This window comes from Anas acuta, chromosome 2 (assembly GCF_963932015.1).
Source record: "Anas acuta chromosome 2, bAnaAcu1.1, whole genome shotgun sequence".
Taxonomy (NCBI): Eukaryota; Metazoa; Chordata; class Aves; order Anseriformes; family Anatidae; genus Anas; species Anas acuta.
Genome location: NC_088980.1, coordinates 153,875,764 through 153,899,098, shown reverse-complemented (window position 1 = coordinate 153,899,098; position 23,335 = coordinate 153,875,764). Strand labels below are relative to the sequence as shown.

At 38.2% G+C, this 23,335-nt stretch overlaps 1 protein-coding gene across 5 annotated transcripts in view; it reads left to right on the top strand.

Moving 5' to 3' along the window:
- Positions 1-23,335, top strand: part of TRAPPC9 (trafficking protein particle complex subunit 9) — a 479,897-nt gene that overhangs the window by 104,589 nt on the left and 351,973 nt on the right. For all 5 annotated transcript variants that reach the window (XM_068672718.1, XM_068672714.1, XM_068672715.1 and 2 more), the window contains one exon: positions 6,204-6,328. In XM_068672718.1, coding sequence (XP_068528819.1) covers positions 6,204-6,328 — 125 coding nt within the window. The remainder of the gene's footprint in view (positions 1-6,203; positions 6,329-23,335) is intronic.

Sequence of the window (23,335 nt, the reverse complement as noted above, 5' to 3'; positions counted from 1 at the left end):
AGGTAGGCTTTATTCATTTAACGTTCCTATGCTTATATAGCTTATACACAAGATCTTTCTTTGTTAGAAAGATATCTGGTTATGAGTTTAAGTGGGTTCTTGAAAAGTCTGCAAAACAACATAGCCTGGACAATTCTATTAGGATAGTATTTCTGAAGTCCTCAGGTATTTCAGTAAGATCATTTGTGTTAGTACCTTTGGTTGCCTTTATTGCATTATGTCATTCAGAATATTTTCTCATTTATTTCATTCCTAACTTTTTTGTCTTTACAGTTTGAAGATATCAGTTTTCATTTTGGTTGCACCGAGGTTTTTTTCTTTACCTACAAACTCTTCTGTCCTCCATAAATTAATCACCGCATTACTTTGAAAAAAAGTTCTTGATTTTTTTGAGAACTTTTCTTGCAGATTTCTTTTTTGAATTCTAATTTCAGTGTTTACAGAAGATAAGGTGCCTTTTTCTCTTCCAAATGTCTTTTAACCTTTCCTTTGTGATAATTAGACTGATAAGGATTTTTTATTTTTATTTTTTAACAGTATATAAGCACCATGGAACTTTAGCCTTTATCAACTGTACAAGCTTCTACAGGAACATGTAGGAAGAAGTATTTTAGGCCTCAAATCTTTACAAAGTAAATAGTAAGGCAGACATGAGGCAAACAATAATAAATTTATTATTGGGACTTACAGGCTATTTAACCCATCATCCTATTAAGTTTCCTGTTGTGCTGTTTCCTCGCTGAGGCTCTTTAATTTGGCATCTAATGTAGTGTGCATAAATAATCTCTAGCCTTTGACTACATTTATTTTTTTACACTTGCTTCCTTTGTCTAACTTCTCAGTACTAGTTCATCAACCTCAATAATGTATCCTTACTTATACTACATTCCTATTGTCAATTATTAAACTCTTCAAATATTATGTCAAATATTATGTCAAAAATTATGTCAAATATTATATGTCAGATATTAAACTCTTCAAATGTAACGGAGCTTCAAAGAAGTGCTCACTCTGCTCCGTGTCATCTCTGCTGTGGCCCTGGGAGCCAGAGAGCTGATGCATTCCTGGTAGCATCACTGGGTGCACTGCTAACTCTTGTCTCCTGTGCATAGTTTTAAGCATGTTTTTGAGAGAGGGAAGGAATAAGTACTCTTGACTGCTCTTGAGTTATTGCCCTGTTTGTTGTGGTTTAGTCCCCACAGGCAACCAGTTACCCCTCTGCCCCCAAAGAGCTGTTATTGCTGAGCACGATGCCGTATGGTATGTAATATCCCTTTGGTTATTTGGGGTCACCTGTTATGGTTGTTTCCCCTCCAAACTTCTTGTGCACCCCCAGCCTCCCCGCTGACCAGACAGTGTGAAAAACAGAAGACACCTCATGTGCATGAGCACTGCTCAGGAACAACCAAACCATCCATGAGTTGTCAACACTGTGTTCATCACAAATCCAAAACATAGCACCACAGGAGCTACTCTGAAGAAAATTAACTCTATTCCAGCCAAAAGCAGGACATTGTTGCAGTATCCAGAGACGGCAAGTTCCTAGAGTTCTGCAGACTTTTCACTTCCAGCTGAATACACGATCATTTGTTCATTTTTCAAAGAAAAAAACACACATTGGTGTTTGGCAAGCATTCTGTCTCTCCCCTGTCATGAACTACTTCAGTCTTTTTCCTTTGTGCTGAAAGTACTCTGAAACTGTTAACAATATTTTTCGGAGAGGCTTTATGTACTGAAATTTCTATCAGACAGTTGATGGACAAAATAAATACCTGGGCTCAGAGGACATTTAATTTTCACGTCTTATGTTTCAAGTTCAATACTTTTCAAGAATTCTGACAGATCCTCTTGGCTTATAATTTCATACTGCCACAGCACTTGTGTTACAAAGGTGTTACTCCATGTTTTTATAGTTTTTAATCTCTGGCAGGTTAACTTTCGCTAAGGGCCAAATATCCACCCAGCTACTTGTTTGCTGCCTCTCCTCAGCAGGATGGGGGATGAAAACAGGATGAAAAAGCTTCGGGGTTGTGAGAAAGATTGGGAGATCACTTATTAATTACCAAAACAGGCAAAACAGACTTGACCTCAGGAAAATTAATTTAACTTAAAATAAAAACACCACCACCTCCCCCTGCCCCGGGCTGCAGCCCCTCAGGAACACCCTGCTCCCACGGGGGCTCCCCATGGCCGCAGCTCCCTCAGGAAATGTCCCCCTGCTGTGGCATGGGCCCTCCCCGGGCTGCAGGGTGGAGATCTGCTCCAGCGGGGGCTCTGCAGGGCTGCCGGGGAATCCCTGCTGCCTGTGGGCTTGGAGCCCCTCCTGCCCTCCTCCTCCTGGGGCCTGGGCCCTCTGCTGCTTCTCCCTCGCCTTGGGCCTCCTCCTCGGCCTGTGCCCGCTCTGCCCTTTTGGAAATCTGGTTTCCCTGAGGTGCCGCCAGCTTGGTGCTGGGCTCAGCTGGGCCCTGCCCACAGAGGCCCCTCCAACACCTGCAGACACCCCACATGTTTTACCTTTCACATATATTTAGAATACATCAGAGTTTGATAAAATACAAACAGAGTTTGCAGCTCCCACGGTTGTGCTGTACCTGTTTAAAAGTATTTGTGTTTTTGTCACCTGGATCAGCCCAGTGATCACACCACCTTGCTGCATTGCCACGGGGCTGTGGGTTTGTACACGAGGGAAAGTGCCCCGCGGCAGCTCGTTCAGTCCCTGCCTTGTAAATCGAGAAGTTTAACCACCTTAGTAAACTTTCCCTCATTCAATTATAAGATTGTGTGGGATTCGTCTGCGCAGCCTACTGCGAAAGTGGCTAATGAAGTTAAATTGACAATTTACTTAACATTTGAGAGGAGAGAGGAAATGCTGGGAAGAGATTTCGCTCTGTTATGACAGAAATGCCTGCGATGTTGGAAAAGCAAGCTGCTTTTTCGCAGTTACCATGGAAAAAGTGTTGGTCATGTGCTGTTACCATGGAAATGTTCAATGTGAATTCCAGAAATTAGAAAGATTTCTGGACCGAGTAGCAAGACAATTGTTCTTTTTATAGTGAAAGGCTGCTCAAGCTGTTTGACATTAGGAACGTGGAGGATGTAGCATCTTCAAATCTCTAAACCTCATGAGAGAAAATAAAATGTATTTCACTATGAAAACTCATAAAATATAAATGCGAAGTAATTTAAAACTTCTGGTGAATTGCTTTAATTTTTTCAGTTACCTTTTTTTTTTTTTTTTCTTTGTCTGTAGTCACCAAGTTCAGCAACCTACCAATACTTTTGACAGAATTTCCCCATTCTGTGATGAGTGCTGAATGCAGTGCAACGGAGCAGTTTGTGAACTAGCTAGCCAACTTTGCTGCCTGGTCAAACACCTGAAAATGTGAAATAATCTAAAACAACTGGCTAGCAGGAGAACATTAATTGTTTTTGTCCTCTGGCAATGAAGAGTCCTTGTATAGTCAAAGTCGTGGAGGGGTGAGCCATTTGAAGTACATGCAGTGCCTTGTGCCAGACCTTGTTATACGCAATGCCACAGTGCCCCAAACTAGAAACAAAAGTTTGAACACAGTGGTGATTCCCTAAGACTTTCCTTTTAGCCTGAAGCAGGATCAGTGTTCTCTTTGATGTCTTACCTCCTTTTGCCCGAAGGTGCAATTTGGAGATTAAAAAAAATTCCACTTCCCCCCTAGAAATGGTTTAAACTAACTTCTGTCTTTTCATTTTTCTGAGAAAATGAAAATAAAATTGTCTTTAGGAGACAAAATAGCTTACAAAAGGCATTAGTTGCAGGTCTATTGAATGTTTTAGGTATTAACTAGTCTTTTAACAAAGAAAGGAAACCTTGGGTCTTAAAAATGGAAGATAAGACAAGTGCTATGAGATATTTCATATTTGGTTGCTTTCATGGTTTATGTGCAAATGTGTGCACCAATCACCTCCTTTTCTTCTAAATATGTAGCTGATGAAATTAATTCATCCATTTGACAAGAGGATTTTTCTTCAGGTAAAATTTCTTACTATCATTGAAAAGAGTGCATTTCAAAGCTCTCCAGTGTAGTTATCAACAGTGTTGCTGGCAAACTTCGAATCACAGAGTCATGGGATGGCTTGGGCTGGAAGGGACCTTAAAGTTATCTACTGCCAACTCTTCTGCCAACTGACTTGAATGTTTTAATGTATTATTGTCTCAAACGTTAGTCTAATAAGTAAATTTGCTTTGATATCACTTGGCTTTAAAGAGATGTTAAGAGCTGGTTTAGGATTGTTTTGATATCTCGTTATTTCTTATGCAAGTTAGAAATAAAAAACCCGTTAGCACATGCAAAATTTGTTCTTGTTTTCATGACCGTTCCTTTTCCCTGATGTCCATGGGCTAGACTCCTGCATGATATAATGTAGCAATGTTATTAGAGGAAAGGTTTTCTTTTGCTGTTGCTGAATGTATCTATATATTTAAATACTGTGTAACTGATTCTGTTTGCAGTTCTCCAGGATCGTCATATAACAGCCCATATGATTGTCTTCTCCATTTGTAGCTGTGCTAATCTGACTCACCCCTTCTGTTTTCTCATCAGTTAGATGCTGCTGATTGATTTTCTGGAGTGGACCCATGTGGAACAAATATGTCTTTTAATTTGAGCATTTATAGAGATTAACAGGAGAATTCTAACAATGAGGAAAACCAGACTTATGGCGCATAAGTTTCAAAGTAGTACCATGTGTTTTCCTTGCACTCTTGTGGCTTTGCCCACATGAAAAACGTCACTGCACGTGAATACATCTTTTGCTAGAATCTGTGAAGGTTATTGACCTTTTAAAGAAGTCTTGAGTGCTCTGATTTCATTGAGCAGATGATGTTTATGACAGCTGGTGATGGAAATGCCTGAGAAATATGAATTGTTCTTTGCACTGTTTTTTTTTTTATTAGTTAATTGTCAATTAAATTCTTCTTTGTTCTTTGACTAGTAAGTCTCCCAAATCAGCACCGTCAAATCTGATGTTATTCATAAAATAGTTTGACATTATTCATATTCGAAAGGAGTTTGGAAGTAAAAGAACATTGGAGATTCCCATGTTTTCTTACTGGGATACACGTGAAATTTAATAGGGCAAAAAAATTCATGCTTTGTCTTGCTCTTCTGGTTTTGAGCCTTTGAGGAATGTACCTGCAGCAGGTCCAGATTTGAGGCCATCCGTGGAACCAGAAAGGGATCTAGCGGATAAAATTTGATAAGGACAGCTTCCAAAGAGGAAGTATGTTTGATTTTTGTACAGTAATTTTGCATTTCCCCTATGTTTAGTTATGTGTGTTTGTTGACATACGAGATTTTGTTTGTATTTAATTGGATTTTGTGGATTGCATTTGCTATGCACAGCATAGAGGAACAAAATACTACTCTGGGCTTTGAATATAAGCCTAAATAATAAGAAACCGAATAATAAATTTTTAAGTCTAATTCTTAATATATGTTAAAACTCCATTATTTTATTTTTTTAATTCCCCTGATTTTTTTTGATTAAACATAATTATGCATTTTAATGATTTAGTATGTGGCTCCAGGAGGTTGACACACCCAAATACGATGAAGTGTCTTTATTTACCTTCAAGGTATACAAACTTACCAACAATAAAGAAAAAAATATAAAGACTATCTATTTCAGTTAAACTTTTTGTTGACTATTACAATGTAAAGCTTAGTTTCCATTCTTTATTATACAGAAGAAATATTGTATATATTCGGTGTCAGTATATGGTATGACACATCAATTATTTATATTTTTTCTTATAAAATATATATTTGGAAAATGAATCCTCAGACCCGATATTGGAAGTTTTTAAAAGATATTAAGCTTTTAATAGGGCCATTATCATGGCAAAGCACAAACTTTCATTTCGTTCTTTTTTAATATTGCAAATATTAAAACTAATTTTACATTATGAACTCTGACATCTGTATTGTTTTTTTTTTTCAAATGCAGTTCCCTTCTTTTCCTCTGAGTCGCACAATTTTATGTGTATTCCTCTTTATTTTTTGGCTTCTAGAGCAGAATATAGCAAAATAATCCTTAATTTGTTTTTCCTTTTTGTATAAAATATTAATGTTTCCTTTCTTTCTCTCCCTTTAATAAAACAGATACAGATTTGTTGGACTAAAATATAACATTTAAAGAGAAAGTAATTTAATTTATTGTTTTTCTAGATGGAATCAGTGTCAGCGGACTTCCACTTTCCAGTCCTTTTCGGCAGGTTGTCAAACCAAGAGTAGAGGCGAAACCTGTTAATCCACAAGAAAGCAGCAAAGCTGGTGACTTCAGTCACGTGAAGGTAAGAAAGTGTCGTAAAACTAAGTGAAAAATTTAGTTTTCATTATGCTACGTTACGGTTCTGGGATTAAAAAGTAAAGGGTCAAAGGATCAAAGTCTTACCTTCGCACTTCCCGTGCTTAGCATTTTAGAGGTGCTCATATAAGTAACAGAACAATTGAGAGAGACAAATGAAAAATAAATAAATGTAGCAGGATGAAAGAACAACTGGGTGGGTTAGGAGCTGCACTCTGAGAGTCTTACCTGGAGAAAGCTACTGTGTGTTTTTCTTTGAAAACAGAACAAAAAGTTCTTACCTGTTCGAAATACAAACTTCTTGTTTTCAGCAGGGAAATGAGAACAGTTGTACTTTACTGGCCTGATTTGCAGGAGATATAATTTAAGACTAAGATAGCAAGGATTATAAAAAACGTAGCCTAGGACTTAATTGGTCTCTTTCATAGCTTTGGTGCGTGTTTTACATGCCATGTAATGTTTGATATGTTTCCTGCATGAATTCTGCGTTAATTCATTCCCTCTGAATTTCTCTCCACTTTTGTACACAGCAGTTTTGGCTTGGCAAGCCTTTGACTGAGAAGGACGCCTAGGCTTTGCTTTTTTTTCAATAACACACTTTGGATCTGAATTTACTTTTTTTCCCAATGAGGTTATTTACAGTTCTATTTGATGAATAAACAGGGGACACTATTAATTTATAAATATGTTTCTTTTGAATCATTAGTACAAATAATTCTCTCTCATTTGGTTCTGCAGTACAAAAAGGTTGATGACAGCATATGAGATGATTAAAAAACCACACTAGTAAAGGCTTTCTTTGTATTTTTTGACATAGTGAGGTACTTCCAAGTTGCTCATAAAGATAAATCACCATGATTGAGAAAACAGTTTGAAGCTAGTAAAATGTTCACCATTAATTTTCAAGCACAGAAGTTTGTGTAAGAATTTATGTTCTACTGAACACTTATGATTTATGCAAGCAAGGAGAATATTATTGTGAAATGGGAATAAAAGTCCAGAAACGCAGAATTTCCACGTACCAAACACATGGAAGAATCCCTTTGGTGCACTTTCTGGTTGTTAGCCAGTTGTCCTGGCAACTGAAAAGTTGCAGGTTCACGGTGACCTTTGTGATGGTTTTGTAAGGACCTTGGAGACCTGTAAAGCAAGAATGTGTTCTTTCAACAGTCTGGTGGGAATGCACGAACTTGATTCTATTGGTGTTTGCTGAATGCAGTTTGAATTTATTAATTGGTATTTTGTATGGAAGGACCTTGCAGGTAGCCAAATCTATGTTGAAGAGAGAACACAAATTCTGATAATGTTACAGGGTTCCTTGCTTATTAAAGTTACCTGTGCATTGAGCCTGGTTTTTATATGACTGTAATACAGCTCCCACAGCATGCTTGAAATTATTAATTTACCATGTTAACGCCTCTTCTAGAACTCTTTTAATAACTGCATTTTTGTAAGTTTAGAAGAGATGATTTACAGAGAATCAACAGGAAAAACAAAAAATCAGGGAGTTAAAGTAGCCAACAGAATAAAATTCTGGAGGAAGTCTACAAAATTATCTCTAATTACTTAAATTATACCATTCAGATCACGTAATTGCAGGGGACATTAATGGGAGGAAAGATGTGATTTCTATTTTTCCAAAATTATTAAGACTGACATGTTTTGGTTGAGGAGAGAGAAAACCACAGTAGGGTAACACCATCTTTGGAGTGTATACTGTCATGGCTAGATCCATTTTAACAGATCACCATTTCTGTAACTTCCATTTGCATTTACCATGTTTTTATAAATAATTATGATATTATTTCAGCTTGTCCCTATTAAGCCACTATAAATCAACCATTTGATTTATACTAGTCATCTATGGTAAGGTGTTATATCCAGCTTTTGCCTACTACTTCTGTACGTTACTGTTTACTTCTCTTTGCAACAGCTCTCTACTTTGACAGAGTTCTTCATCTGAATAAAAAATAATTAATATCGACCAGTGGAAAATTCCAAGTTAAAATATCAGGCAGTTATTCTAATTAATTGAGTCAACAGACTGTTTTTTATTTAAAAATCAGATTGTATCTTGGCTGGGTTCTGAGGAATTTGCTGTTATTTTTGTTTCTGACTTTACTTGATTTCACACAGGATATCTTTCAGAATACACAAATAGACGTTCATTGTCAAATGTAAAGGCTTTTTCTCAGTAGGAACATTGTTGTATGCATTAGCAAGCTGGGATATATCAAAGAGAAATGGTCCAAGATTCTCTTTGAACCTGAATCTTAAAATATTTCATATTTATGAATCTTTCTGAATGCCCTAGAACCTCCTTAGAAGGTACATCAGGTTCTCTCAGTTGCTGCATGATTGTTCAGTGTGTGTGGGCTATGGCCATGCCCTGCACAGTGCCTTTCAGGAGAATTGCTTGCTTATGTTTTAAGGTTAATCTTGTAATAGTCTGGGCAATTAAAATGGTTTGACAAGGACTGTGGTAAGAAGCAAGTGGGAACTTTTAAGTTAAGAAACAAGAAAGTTCTTAAAGAATTTGGATATGCTATGGACACATACTCTGCTAGTATTTATTCACGATTTAGCAATAGATGTCTGTTGTGAATACGCAGGAACAGTAGTGATTTTTCAATCCTCTATGGCGTGCATTAACCGATCTTGCCAAGACAGCTGAATTTTTGCAAATGAAAATTAATAGAAATTAATGCTTCTCCTGACGCTGTTTCTGAAATGTCATTGTTGGTTTATTTATAAGTCTTGATTCTTAAGTCTTCCCTTCGTATTTGACTTCCTTCCTTCTTTTTTTCCTTCCGCTTCAATATTGGATATTGCCAGTATTGCGTTTGAACTTCTTTGCAATCTTCGTTTTCAATTTTGCTACGGGCTGTCTTCTAATAAACCAGTCACCGGCTTCTGGAAATGACTGTTATAATGATCTCATAAATTTCCTACAAAAATTGCTGCATGATCTCATCATAAAGCTTGCTTACACCCTCAAGCTGAAAAGCATATCACAGTATAATGTTATGTCCAGATGTACTCTTTCCTACTGCTCACCACTGAGTAATTTGGTAAGCGTTGTCTTAAATCCCTTGGTCCTTCTGGGGTGCATCTCTACGGCAGAGTGAGTTAGCCCATGCTTGGCTCTGCGTTGCTGTGGTTATACTGGTAGGTGAAATGGTCTGTTTCATGGCTGGAGCTGGTACTTTTCTGAATAACACTGCAGTGTTTTTAGATGCTCAGCTGCTGAGTATCTAAACTGCAATTTAAAAATTAAAAGAAATACTGTCATCTCTCAGTAGAAAATGTGTTATTTTTAAACCAGGGAATTCTGTACTGGTTTTCCTGCTTGGAAGCTGAGATTATTTGGCCTAGACTAGTTCAGCTCAGTGATGGAAGATGCACAGTCTTACTCAATGCCACATGTTAGTGACCTGAGCCTTATACAGCAATCTGATCTGTGGAAATTTGGTCCTTAATGTCACAGTGATTACCACCAGGTAAAGATAATCCACTGGTAAGTCCTTTTTGTCATAAGGTGAAAATGAGAATTATCCATCAGGACATATTGGTTCAACACATTGTCCCTGGTTTCTTTGGAAGAAATCTGGAATTAAGAAAGGCTGCAAGACCCTACGGTTACAAAGGACCAAAACAGGAGCTGAAATGGAGAAGTCTTAGTTGGGCAAAAGAAGACTTTGAATACATTGTGTGGATTTTTTTTTAAAAATCCTGATTTAAACTGTTAATCATAGACATCAATTAATGGTCAGTTGTATGGCAATCTGAGGACCACCTTATAATTCATAGAGCATTAGCTCACAGTTACTTACTTGTTTTGAAACTTGTGTGTTCATGAGGATTTGCTTTTGCAAACTGAACCTGGGCTGTAATTCTAGAGATTCAGCTGCTGAGGTTTAAGTAATCTGGTTGTGTAATCTACTGTGTTCCTCCTGTACTATCAGTAAATGGCACAAAGTGTTAAAATACAATATGTAGAGATAATCTAATTTCATACACCGTTCGTGGTGTTTCTTTTCTGATTTAGTGTATTAAAACAAGATACTGGACTATTTTTTTCATGCCTTTCTCAGGCTATGCTCTTCATTTTTAATGAAAGTATGCTGTTAATTGAGATAAGGTTTATATTATTAGTGCTTTAAGCTCAAAATCATTTGATGTTTGATACCTTGAAGCTATTCTATGTTTAACCCTGTAAACAAACAGTTTGATTTTTCTCAGCATTTTTGAATAGTTCTAGATCCTGCTGAAATTAGTGGAGATGCTGAATCTGCAGAGCACTCTTAGTATTTCATTTACGTCTTTCTATTTGCATAAACGTGTATTTAGCAGTGAGATTTTAGGCACAAATGTATAATGCAACTTAATGTTCTACTTCAACATTGTCTTACATTGGCATTCAGTGCTGTGCTTGTAAATTGTGTGCCTGGGAGTTCTCCTTTGGTATTACACACATCGGATCTTACGAAGAAAAAAAGAATGAAGACACAAGTCTCTCTACTTATTTCCCTAATAACTTTCAAGCCTGTGGTAGATAATATAAAATCCTGGTCAAAGCTCTTTCACTTCCCAAGGTAATTTCTATTACAAAGAATATTTTTTGATTGGTTAATAGGAATTTCTGAGTTAAATACCAGAAAACAAGTCACGTTTCCTGAAGTCTGCCCAGCAAGTAGCCATGAGCCAAATCAACGTTCCCCAGGTTAGCATCTTGGTTTTTATTTGCTTTCTGGCCAAAGATTGCTGTTTCCCCTGAGATAAAGAGAAAAATGATAGTAGATTTTTTCGGCAAAAAAGAGTGAGATCTGAGTTCTTGGTCATTGGTACGTGGCTGACAAAAGGTGATTATGATCTAGGTTTGGATGAAAGCCTGCAGTTTTTGAGTAGTTTGGGTCTCATCACACTTAACTTTCCTTCCCTGCCGAGTTTGGCAATATTCCTTTGAGTGCTTTTCGTTTTATTAATAGTTGAATATTCAACACTATTTCTGCTCGCCAACTGTATCCTGTGAATAGTAACATCAAAAGATGAACACTGTTGGGCTCTAGAGAGGTTTGTACTTCAGAACACGAAGAAAACATTTTACTAACGCTATTCTCTAGAGCCATGGGAGGAAAAAAAAAGCTTCCCCCCTGGATTTGAATAAATTTAGTTCATTCATCTCATCTGCTATTTTACGTTCAGTATTGTCAGAGTAGCAGCAGCAATTTCAATTCAGAATGTTTTACAACTTTGACTACTTCCTTTTTGCCATTTTATTTGAAGGAAGCATTTAAATTTTGCGTTGTGTCGATGTAGAAGTTTTGGATAGATTCACTACATGCCTGCCAAAAGCACCATTTTCTCCTGACTGTATGCTTCGGCTCATAAACCCTTCCTTTCACCAGTACTTATTTTATTCATTGTGCTATTTGTTGGTGGCAGCATGTCTTCCAGTTCCTAACGGACTCATGTTAAGTCAGACCAGGCTCTGGACAGAGCATACTCAAGTATATTTAAAGAAAAAAAAACAAACGTAGGCAATATTTAAAAGATCTGTTTTCACCCCAAGCACACAAGTTTGTTCTGCAACACAGGAATTCTTCCAGAATGACTTATCTGAGAATGTGGAAGAGTCTTGCATTCTCTTCTAAGTGGAGATGTTTTCAAGCATCTGATATCTAGATTTCAATTATAAAAAAAACCTTTTTTTTGGTATAATTTCTTTGATTCTGAATATTATATTAACTTTATGGCCAAATGTATTTCCACACCTTATCCTCACAAAAAATTATGCAGTATTTTCATGCAGTAATTTATGGTTATTGATGAACATTTTGTGGTGTTCATTTTCACTAGACTTGTCATTACAGTTTCTAGCATTTTAATTTCACCAGAAGTGTGGAACTGGCTGGGAGGAAGACAGCTGCTCTGGTGGGAAAATACGGTGGCAAAAGCTGAAATGCACAAAAACGTAGATTTGGGGAGACTAAGAAAGAGGGCAGCTCTGATCTCCTAGAACTGTGAAGGTTCTCCCATACCTAAATATATTGATCTAATATCCAGTGAAGTTATTGTCATGGTTTTAAAAGTAGAATCAAGATTTTAATTCAGCCTATGTGAGCATGAAATTAAAAGTAGTGTGTTTCAAAATCCTATTGCTACTTAGTATGACACAAAGTTGTCTTGTGTATGTGTTCTGTTTAGTAGCTTTATATTTGTCAGTTGTTCTATGTAATTTCACTTAAAATTCAAGGCAGCTTTTTCATTTTCAGCTAGTTATTCAAATCTTAATCCCTCTAAGTGTGCTGTAATGCAATCAATGTTCTCAGATCTTACTTGAACAATTTTTGTTTTACCATAATTGAACTTCTGCAGCTCCATAGGTGCCTTTACAGCACTAAGGACCTTCTGTCTGCAGTTCTCTAGCTTGCCCTTCACCTACAGTTTAATTCATCTTTTCTTCTTCCATTTCCTCTCTTATTACCTTGTAGCTTTTAGTTTATAACTCTGTAATCAGATCTCTTCACCCTTGTCCTCATAGCTGCTAGTTTATAACTTCAGAGCCTGGTAAATAACATACTACGTAAATCACTTACATACCAAATAAATACTACCCATATCTTATTTACTTCTTCTTATCTCTTTTCTTGTTTTGTCCTTAAAGCGAGACAGACTTCTTTGTTACAAATCTGAAAAGCTCATACCTACAGGAAATAATTTTTCTAACTTCTGAATGATTTACTCAGAAATGTAAGTTTACATGTAGCATCATGAGCATGTTATATCACCTATGACTTGTGATCCTAATAATGATGTGCTATTACTGCTATAAATCTTCCCTGAGAACAGTTACAAGCAGCCTACCTCAAAAAATCATTCTGATGTGATAGATGTGACCAAATGAGCTTGTAAACAATTGTTTAGGGTAAAAATGATGTGTTGGAAGAGTAGTTTTTATAGATCTTGTCTTCTCTCTCACATTACAACTGGAAAAATTACTCTGTAAATGAAATGCGTTTAGCACGGCTAAGTGCTGGTCCTGCACTTGGGTCACAACCACCTGATGCTGTGGGATGGGCTTGGGGAAGAGTGGCTGGAAAGTTGCCCAAAAGAAAAGGACCTCGAATCATAGAATAGGATCAAAGAAGATCCTGAGTTGGAAGGGATCCAACAAGGACCATTGAGTCCAACCCCTGGCTCCACACAGCACCACCCAAAAATCAGACCCTGTGTCTGAGAGCGTTGTCCAAACACTTCTTGAACTTCATTAGGCTCGGTGCTGTGCCCACTGCCCTGGGCAGCCTGTCCCAGTGCCCGACCACCTCTGGGTGCAGAACCTTTCCCTAACCCCCAGCCTGACCCTCCCCTGTCCCAGCTCCATGCCGTTCCCTCGGGTCCTGTCGCTGTCCCCAGAGAGCAGAGCTCAGCGCCTGCCCCTCCGCTCCCCTCGTGAGGGAGCTGCAGGCCGCCATGAGGCCTCCCCTCAGCCTGCTCTGCTCTGGGCTCAACAAACCAAGGCACCTCAGCTGCTCCTCATGTCTCTTCCCCTCTAGACCCTTCACCATCATTGGTGCCCTCCTTTGTACACTCTTTAATAGTTTTATGTCCTCCTTATACTGTGAACATGAACCAGCAGTGTGCCCAGATGGCCAAGAAGGCCAGTAGCATCCTGTCCAGCATCAGCAATAGTCTGGCAGCAGGACTGGGGAAGGGATTGTCCCTTTGTACACTGGTGGAACCTCACCTTGAATATTATGGTTTGGTTTTGGGCCTCTTGTTACAAGAAGGATATTGAGTTGCTCAAGCATTTGCAGAGAAGATCAGCAAAGCTAGTGAAGGGGCTAGAAAATAAGACTTAGGAGGAGTGACTGAGGGAACTGGGGTTGTTTAGTCTGGAGAAAAGGAGGCTGAGGGGAGGCCTTATTGCTCTCTACAACTACTTAAATGAAGGTTGCAGTGAGAAGGATGTCAGTCTCTTTTCTCAGGTGGCATCATATAGGACGTGAGGAAACTCTCTAGTTACAGTAGGGGAGATTTAGATGGGATATCAGGAAGAATTTCTTCACTGAAAGAGGGGTCAAGCACTGGAAGAAGTTGTCTGGTGATGTGTTACAGTTGCCGTCCCTGGAAGTATTTAAGAGATGTGTGGATGTGGCATTAAGGGACATGGTTTAGTGACAGGACTCAGTAGGTCAGGTTGAAGGGTGGGCTTTTGATGATCTTAAGGGTCTTTTCCAACCTAGATGACTCTGTAACACTTCGTACCCTGCAGGATTTGCATCCTGATTGTCTTTCTTCACATCCCAAACTGCTTGTTTAGGCTCTCATTTCATTAATCACTACTGTTGGCAAGCAATGTCTGCATCCTAATTGTGCTCATTTCTGTAGCTGCTGCTATTAGCACCTTCTTATTTACAGTTCTTCTCTGGAGCTTATTGCCAAGTGCCTTTAGCCTGTTTGAATGTAAGGAAGAACAGGTGGAAAAGAAAGGATAATCCTAGGTTCTTTGCCCTCTCCTTGGAGCATTCAGTTATGATCAGTAAAACTTATTTCTTACTTTATGAAATAGTCAAATTCAAAATATAATAATCTAGAAATTTGCTGCTGAAGGTATTTAAACCTCATGTTAGATTTTTGTTTAAATATGAGCACATCTTGGAGATGATAGTCTCTTTTTGCCAAATGTTCATTGGATCTTTTTTGAGATTTCATAAATGTTATCAATTTAGTCTTTTGCTGTGGTGTATTAACCACGGCAACCCAGTGCATTGACAGATAATGAAGAAGAGCTTTTCTGAAGGCTGAGATAAATGCCATTTAAAATCCATGCAGGCCTTTCTTAGCCACATAACCGTGATTAGTTTGAAATTGTTAAGGTTTTATTCTGTTCTTTGTTTTAAATATAGATCAGTTTTCTTTCTCTCTATTTGTGAATAAATAAATCTGCAAGCAAGTTCAGTTTCTTAAGCTTTGACATAACATTCTTCTTGAAATATTCTTGATATCTCCATCACAGGTGCGGATCATATTTATCCATGGAAGTCTGTGCTGCTTTGTGGCCAGCTAACCAAAGGAGTTGAAGTACATCTTAAGGGAAAAGCAGAGCCTTCAGTTATACTGTTTGTTTCACTAAAAGTGGCTTTCTTAATAGCCCTCTTACCCAGGAGTATGAGAAAAGGGAAAGAAGTTTAGTAATTTATCACTGTAGGGACTTCAAAAGAGTAGGTCAAATGCTGTAGCTTTCCACAGAAGAAATTGGAAGCGCAGAATGTGACAGCTGTAACTGATGCTAAGCCATTTTTAAAGGGCACATCAGAATCTACTTTACCAACTTTGTTTCACCTAGGGAAACAACTCGGTAATCATCACAGCGAGCTCCACGTTCACTGCTTACAGAGCAATACAGGATTTAAATATCATACTTCGCAAGCTTTTAGTAAGATGCTTTGGATTAACGTTCTTGTTGAAGGATTGCTTAAAGTAATTCCGTTTGTTTAAGTTTCTACTGCTATCAGTGAAAACAGGAATCAAACCAATACATCCCAAGTTTTAATGCAGGCAATTACATCTTACTGTAGTATAAGCACAATTATATGGCAGTACAGCACTAAGCATAACATGTTTGTCTTTGTTAACGTGAAAGGACAATTCTGGATTTAAAAGCCTCAAATTTCTGGGAAATGAGAAGGGTGTAAAATGCCCAGAAGTAGGGGAGAAGTTCTAGGACAAGAGGAAAAAAGTGCCAAGTAAATAAATAAATGTATTTTTAATGTGTTATATAAAATAGATCTGAATTATAACTTGTGTTGTCAGTCAGTGTATGAAATGGTTTCTCTGTGTTGTCATTAAACCGCTGGTTCTGCTATGTACTGCAGTGACTGATGAGGTGAGAGGAAACGCAGTTAATGAAAAAAATTCTCATATGAAGAGGTGAAAGTGCAAGGATTTTGCGATGCTGTTTTGTTCTGGAATCAAATCGCATTATTTCTTTGATTTTTTTCCCCACTACTGGTTTGGAACTAACTTTCCGTAGGTGTAAACCAACAGTGTAATGGATTTCTAATGTTACCCGATTTAAATTGAATAAAAATCTTGTTCCCTGGTGGTGGAACACAGCAGAGAAGAATAGTACAGCTACTGGTGTGGAAAAATTACTCCTTTGCACTGGTGCGTGTTGCTTTGTGCCTAGAATGTTTTTATGCCCCTTGACTTAGAGATCTGTGGTTTGGTGATGTATTGGTATAAATATTCCTGGTAACTGACTTGGCTGTGCATCAGTTGTAGCCATTAAGTACAGTGAGCACAATGTATCATTCTCTGCAATTATATTTGTGAAAGTGGGAATCTCGTAACGACCTGCTAATTTTAAACCTGGGGCTCTTAAAACATATTGATTTAACTGAAATAGGACTGAGCAGCAGGGAAAGACAAATGGCAAGACGCAATTAAAATGCATGCTTTTTAATAAAGTCATTGTCAGGAGCAAGGAGGCTTCTAGATGACTTTGTACCGGTAGCTAGTTTATATAAATTTTACCTTAAAGTTTCCCTTCAGGTATGTTAGATCTTCCTACAAAATGACCAGCAAACTGGGCAGCGCGTTTCAAGTACTGTACAAGGAACTTTATTAGGATTAAAGCATTTTGTACAACTCTGCTCATTTTTTTGGTAGGCACTATGCAAATACGAGACACTTTTATTACCATTGCTGTCATTTCATAGAGTGGCTGACAGAGCAGAACAAGGAGTAAAGGACTTGCACAAGATCATACAAGGTGTGCAGTTAGGAATATTTCCATTATAACCACCGCATGTTCCTCACCATGAATAGGGTAAGAAATAGATGATGTGAGCCCATTTCTCAAGATACCCCCCTCTTTTTACATCCTTAGAACAGTTACTTTAGTGGTAGCATGCTTGTTTCCTTTATTTTACCACTAGTCTTGGTTTGTCCACGTCCAGTTTCCAGCACTGTGTTTTGAAGCAAGTAAAGGCCCTTCTGTGCCAGGCATCTTTCCACTACTTTCTGTCAGGGAGTGCGTGTAAGACCAATTATTTTTATATTCCTATTAGAAAATTTTGCATATGACACAGATGTCAGTCAAAAAGAGGGGAAGTATTACCTTTCCAGCACTATTGTGCAGCTCATTGATGATTTTCCAAAAAGATCTATTTTAGCTGCTAGTTAGATTTGAACTGAAATAATAATAATAATAAATACATCCTGGGATTACCAGATCCTGTGCCACTTAACTGGGTGTTATTCAGAGTGCTCGAGAAGCCAGAAGAGAAGAAATAGCTGTCCCCACATCTGAGCAGTTACAGCCCTGCATTTAAGTGAATAATAACTTGGACTATAATTTCCATGCAGAGGAAAAAAATAAAATAAAAACACTCAGCCATCCCCAAACCAAGAGCCCTCAGATGATGTAGTGGCAGCTCTGCTTACCTTCCCTCTGTTTGGAAAGTCGCTCACTCTGAGAAGTCCCTGCTGTGAAAGCCAGCTCCTGTGGGTACGTGAGTCACACTTCACCAAGTGTAACCAGTGGGGGCTATTTCTCACACTTACCTTGCAGCATTTTTTTCCGTGCATATTTTTCAAGACATTTGAATTTAAAAGCATGACTACAATTGCATGAACACGGTCTCTGTATAGACGATGTCTAGCCCAGGGGACCTTTTTTCTTCTGAAAATTAAGGGGTGATGACACAACTGCCTGCAAAACAAGGCATGGCATCTCTGCACCATGCAGTGCCAGGCTGAGTCCTGTTGGATCGCGTGTACATCACGTTAGGCTCTCCTGGCATCGGAGTTGCGTGCTGAATCCCCCCTGGACCAGCAAGGAATAAGAGAAGGTATTTATATTCCAGGAATAAAATTCTAGGGGAAGATGAAAAAGAAGAAATCTAGACAGCAGCTTGCTAATCTCACTTACAAAAACACCTTCTGCATTCTGGCCAAACTTTACAGGTGCTCCTCTAAGCGCTGGTGCAGTGATATCCAGCTCACAGCAGGGGCTGTGTCAGTGATGTGATGGAGTCAGTGAAGTGGATTCCTCCTTCACTGACTTAGATACCTCCAGGTTTTTGTTCAGCACTTCTGCACACCACTTGCCTTGTGCTTCCATTTGGCATTTCCCTCCACTGTAGCCATTTCTAGAATCGCTTATTTATGCTGGGTATTAAACTGTTCGTAGCTTTTTGGCTTTTTTTTCCTCATCTCTCCTATAGTATTTTCTACTCACTGAAGTGCTTTGCCACGTACAAAATCCTGGCCTTCTTTTTCAGGAATCTTGCCATCTGTTTAGTACCTTGTAGTAGCCTAATGTGTGAAAGTTAGTAAGATTCAACTCATGTTCTCTTCTCCTTGTTTGTTCAGCTTACAGGCTTGCCATCTTACTCAGAAAATCAAGCTGTATGAACATTAGGCTTTTTAAGGATATGTGAAAGGATATCAAATGGGAATAGGAGTCGGTCTGTAATGGAGATTGCTCTGTGTTTTCATTTTGCATCTTAATTTTTGGCTTTCTTTCTAGGTTCAACAAAGTCTCCCTGCTTGTGGGTTTTTTTTTTTAAATCTATTTTATTTTATTTTTCACAAAATGCTTACGATATGTACATTCATAGACTACAACACAATGAGACCATTCACTCCAGGGATCAAAATCAAAATTTTCTCATGTGTTTGAATATGCTCAATTACAGCATATTCAAATACATACAAGTACAAATACATACAAATACAAATAGCATACTCACCTGAATAGGGAGTAAGCAAAAATGTACTTATTTAAACAAACAAACAAACAAAAAGATTTAGATGAGTCAGCTTCTTAAAAATCTTTAGATGGACATCTAAATATTGAATATTTTTTTCCTAGCTGGTGTAACAGTGGTATAAAATACCTGATCTGGTGAGCATGGTGAACGTAATGCATTCTTATCAGGCTCATGGCCCCGCAAAAATGAACCCCAAAATAAAAATGTAGCTGGAATCTTCTCAGTGATTAAAAACGCAATTGATTTCACAAGTCAAAGGAAAGAAAGAAACAGCTCAGCTACTGTTCAGTGTGCTTTCCCTGCAGGAAATCTGAAATTTTTAAGAGTGAAACGTTCAGCTGGAAGCAGAAACCTTCAGGCCAGAGGATGAGGAAGACTGCGGAAAATGCTCTTTGTAAACTTGCTCTCTGAGACAAGGAGAGGGCTTCGAAGAGGGTGAAATTAACAACTCAGAACGCTGCAGAATGAGGAGCTGGTAGTGGTTTGTGCTCGAATGGTTGAAGCCTGCAGTGTAGTGAAACACTTCATTACAATTTTGTCAGCCAGGCTGAAGTGTTAGTCTTGGACTAACCTAAACAAATGTGATGGATTGGCATACGAGTATCTTGCAATGCTACATCTCAACACAGTTTCACAGTTTCTCTAACCTCTTTTTTTTTTCCTTTCCTTTTTTTTTTTTTTCCTGCTGTATTTAAAGGAAGGGATGTTTTATTTTGACCATTTAGTTCTTTTTTCCCACTTTTGGGTGGCTACTTCTTAGGGCTTAAAGACAGCCTTTTAAGTTCCTGACCTAATATGCCTTGAATTTAGCTCATTGTACAGGATAACCTTATTTTACCTACTTCTTGGTGTAAATAGGTTGCTGGGTTTAGTTTTTCTTGTTTATGAATTAGGAAAACCTTGAAGAACAGTAGCAGATTCTGCAAAGAGATTTCCATATCATCCTCCATGTAATTGGAAATGCATTTCTGTGCACTTTTTCTGGGTGTTTTGCTCAGGGCTATATTTGATGGTAAAGCAATGAAATAGAAGGTAGACATTCCATATTTTTTATCTACTCTTCAGGTTTCTGTGCGGCGTTTTACTTCTGGAGTAGGTTCAGATCTGGAGGGGTTGGCTGCAGCTGTGGCGAATGTCAAATGTGGATTTTTAGTGTAGGGCATGAGAAGCAGTGGGGCTTGGGGAGCTGATGGTATCTGGGGAAATCTGCACTGAAAGGAGTACAGGTTGAGTGAAGTCTTCCATTAAATGAAAGTTTAGGTAAAGAATGAGGGCTATCTTGTATGTCTTAATGAATGCTGTACTCTATATTGTGAAAATATTTTTCTTTTTTTTCCAGGAAGAGAAACAGGAGCTAGGATTGACAAGACAGGAAGTATAAGAGAGGGTTTTTCTGGTTATTGTCACGTTAAATAGGGTTATACCTTAAGTTTTGCTCCGTATCTGACTCCAGTGTGTGCATGGTTACTAATTTGAGTAACGTTTATGTATCATGAGACAAGGGTGCACCTTTCTCACTGAACTGGCAGTGTGGGGATGGTGCTGCTCACCTACTTGTTTTATTCAGTTCGGGTAATCTGTTATCCTTGATTTAGCCATCATTAACCCAGTAGCAATTGATTACAGTGTGAAAAACTATCGCTGCAAAGCAAAGAAAAAAGAAAAATACTGAAATTTCAATATTATTTGCCTTTTCCTTTGTATCCCACAACATTGTCCAAGTTCTTAGAATGACTGTGATCATTACTCTTTCAGCAATTCCCCTACTTCCCCGCCACTGGCATTTATTCAGGTCTTTCTTTCAGTTTATGTTCGTCTAATCCATAGCAAATTGCCACCCTGCATCTTTAATAAATATTTAGGGCAAAAAATGAAATCTCTGATCTCCTAGAAGGAATAAAGTTTATTGTTCAGCTAAAGGCTTTTATCTCTAATACAAATAACATTAATTTAACTACAGATAAACATAACCGTGAATTGTCAACATTTCTCCTCCCTTTTCCCCTGCATAATTTTGTTTGCTTTTTCTTGGGTAGAATTTCATATTTCCTTCACTTTTTAGTTTAGGAACTTGAAGGGGTTGTGGCTCTGAAACGTACATCGTTCTGTATCATTGTTGTGATAACAATGTCATGTTAAAAATACCACCGGTGTCAATACATGCTGGAGAACTGTCTATTTATGTCACTGGCCTTTTGCAAGCAATCTAGTTAGGATTGATGTGCGTGTCAGTGCTCATTCTTGAAAATCCCTTGAAAAAGTGATGCACCTGCTCTGAAATTAATTCAAGAGGACATTTCAGTGTTACGGCAGTCCTGGCAAGTGTTAAACGCATTAATCCTTCTGTCGTCCCCAAACTTGCATGCTATTTGGATAAAATTCAGCTTAAATTATCACAGCATCCCAGCAACTTCTGGTGTGTTGTTTTTTTTTTTGACTGGAATCCGAGCCTCTTTTAAAGAAAGCTTTTTGAAAATCAAGCCTCTTAACATGTCCCCAAAATGAAAATTCCCCAAAGTTACCACCAAGTTAATAGTTTAATGGTTGACAGGCAGGGGGCAGGAATTAGACAGTCTTTGAGATCCCTTCCAACCCAACCCATTCTATAATTCTACAACTGCACTTTTCAGGAAGGAAGTCCAAGGAAAATAAATGTTTATAAGCATACAGTAGGAATACACGGGTAATTAAAATGCTTTTTAAAATTAAAATTAAAATGTGTAGCAGTGATATTCGGACCTGCTGATATTCGGAGGGATATTCATGAAGGCTGCCTGCTTGGTAAGCACAGATTATTGTTGGATGGAGACTTCAGGTTCTATTGCTTTGTGCTTTTATTTTTGTCATATGCTTAGGTTGTGCATTCCCTGCAAAATTATGCTACTTTCATTGAATGTATACAGCAGTGCCTTTGGTGTTCTAACCTGTGGCTGAGGTTTTGGGCTACCGAAGCTTCAAATAATGTGAAAATTGCCAGATAAAGTGAATGAATCCAGCATAATGGAACGTACTTTAAAACTGATTAATGCCAGTTAAAATTGTATACAAGTAGGTAGATTTAAAATAAGAAAAATACAGTTAGCTTTTATAAATGAAACTGAAGATATTCCAGTCCTGTTTTATATATAGAAAAAAAATACTGAGCTCTACTACTTTCAGCTGTCACTTTTGTCAGTTCTTAATTTACTTCTTTCTGAGCGAGTTTACAAATTTGTTCATTTAAAATTGAAAGTTGGCTGCTGCTGTTTCTGTTTAACACATGCTTGAAAATGTGCTACTTTTGTAGATGCTTATTTAGGTGAAAGCTGAAGTCGAGCATTTTAATATGTTTATTTTCAGAAGTCTGTTTCAATTGTGTGCCTAACTAGGCCTGCCAGCGTGCCTGTTTTCTAGTTTTAACTTGGTAATGGGATTAAAAACAAACGAACAAACACCATTATTTGTTTAATGTGAATTTGGGGACTCGTTTTTTTTTAATACGGAGTAAGATAGTATGAAGTTTTACAGGTATATATAGCTTACAGGTATGTATCGTTTACAGGTTATGGATGGTTTCTACGCAGTTTGTACTGAGTAGAAGTATTGAGAGCTGAATTTTGACCCTGTGCTGTTGTGTTGAATGTTCAAAATCTGAGAGTTTACATGAGTTGTAGTGGCTGGGATGTGGCAATAGCTTTGTGGTAAATTTCTCTTGTCAAGATGGAGATTGTTATTATAAGTTGACACCAGTGCCTTGGTACAGTGAATAGGTTGGTCGTAATGGCAATTGTTGGGAATTTTGGGAAGTTTGAATTAAGCAGGATTTTGAAACAGGCTTTTTCTTACTAGAAAAGTACACTTCTGTAGGGTTGGCTTAGCCAGTATCTTCTGTTAAGGGTGCTTTCTTTACAAAAATACTGGTGACAGCAGAAGACCCTTTGGCTTAACACCATCAGCACAACAACAGGATCAAGAGTCTCACTTTCAAGACCATACTCACCCTGACTCAGGGCAGGACACTCTTACACACATTTTCCATCCTAGTATGGGCTCCTACATGCCATGGCAGCACTTCACCCAATGCTACGAAGAATACCATTGCCCTTCTTAGCAGCAAGGGCACCTTGCTGGCTCATGTCCAGCTTGGTGTCCACCAGGTCCCTTTCTGCAGAGCCAGTTCCCAGCTGGTTGGCCCCAGCACGTCCTGGTGCCTGGGATTTTTCCTCCTCAGG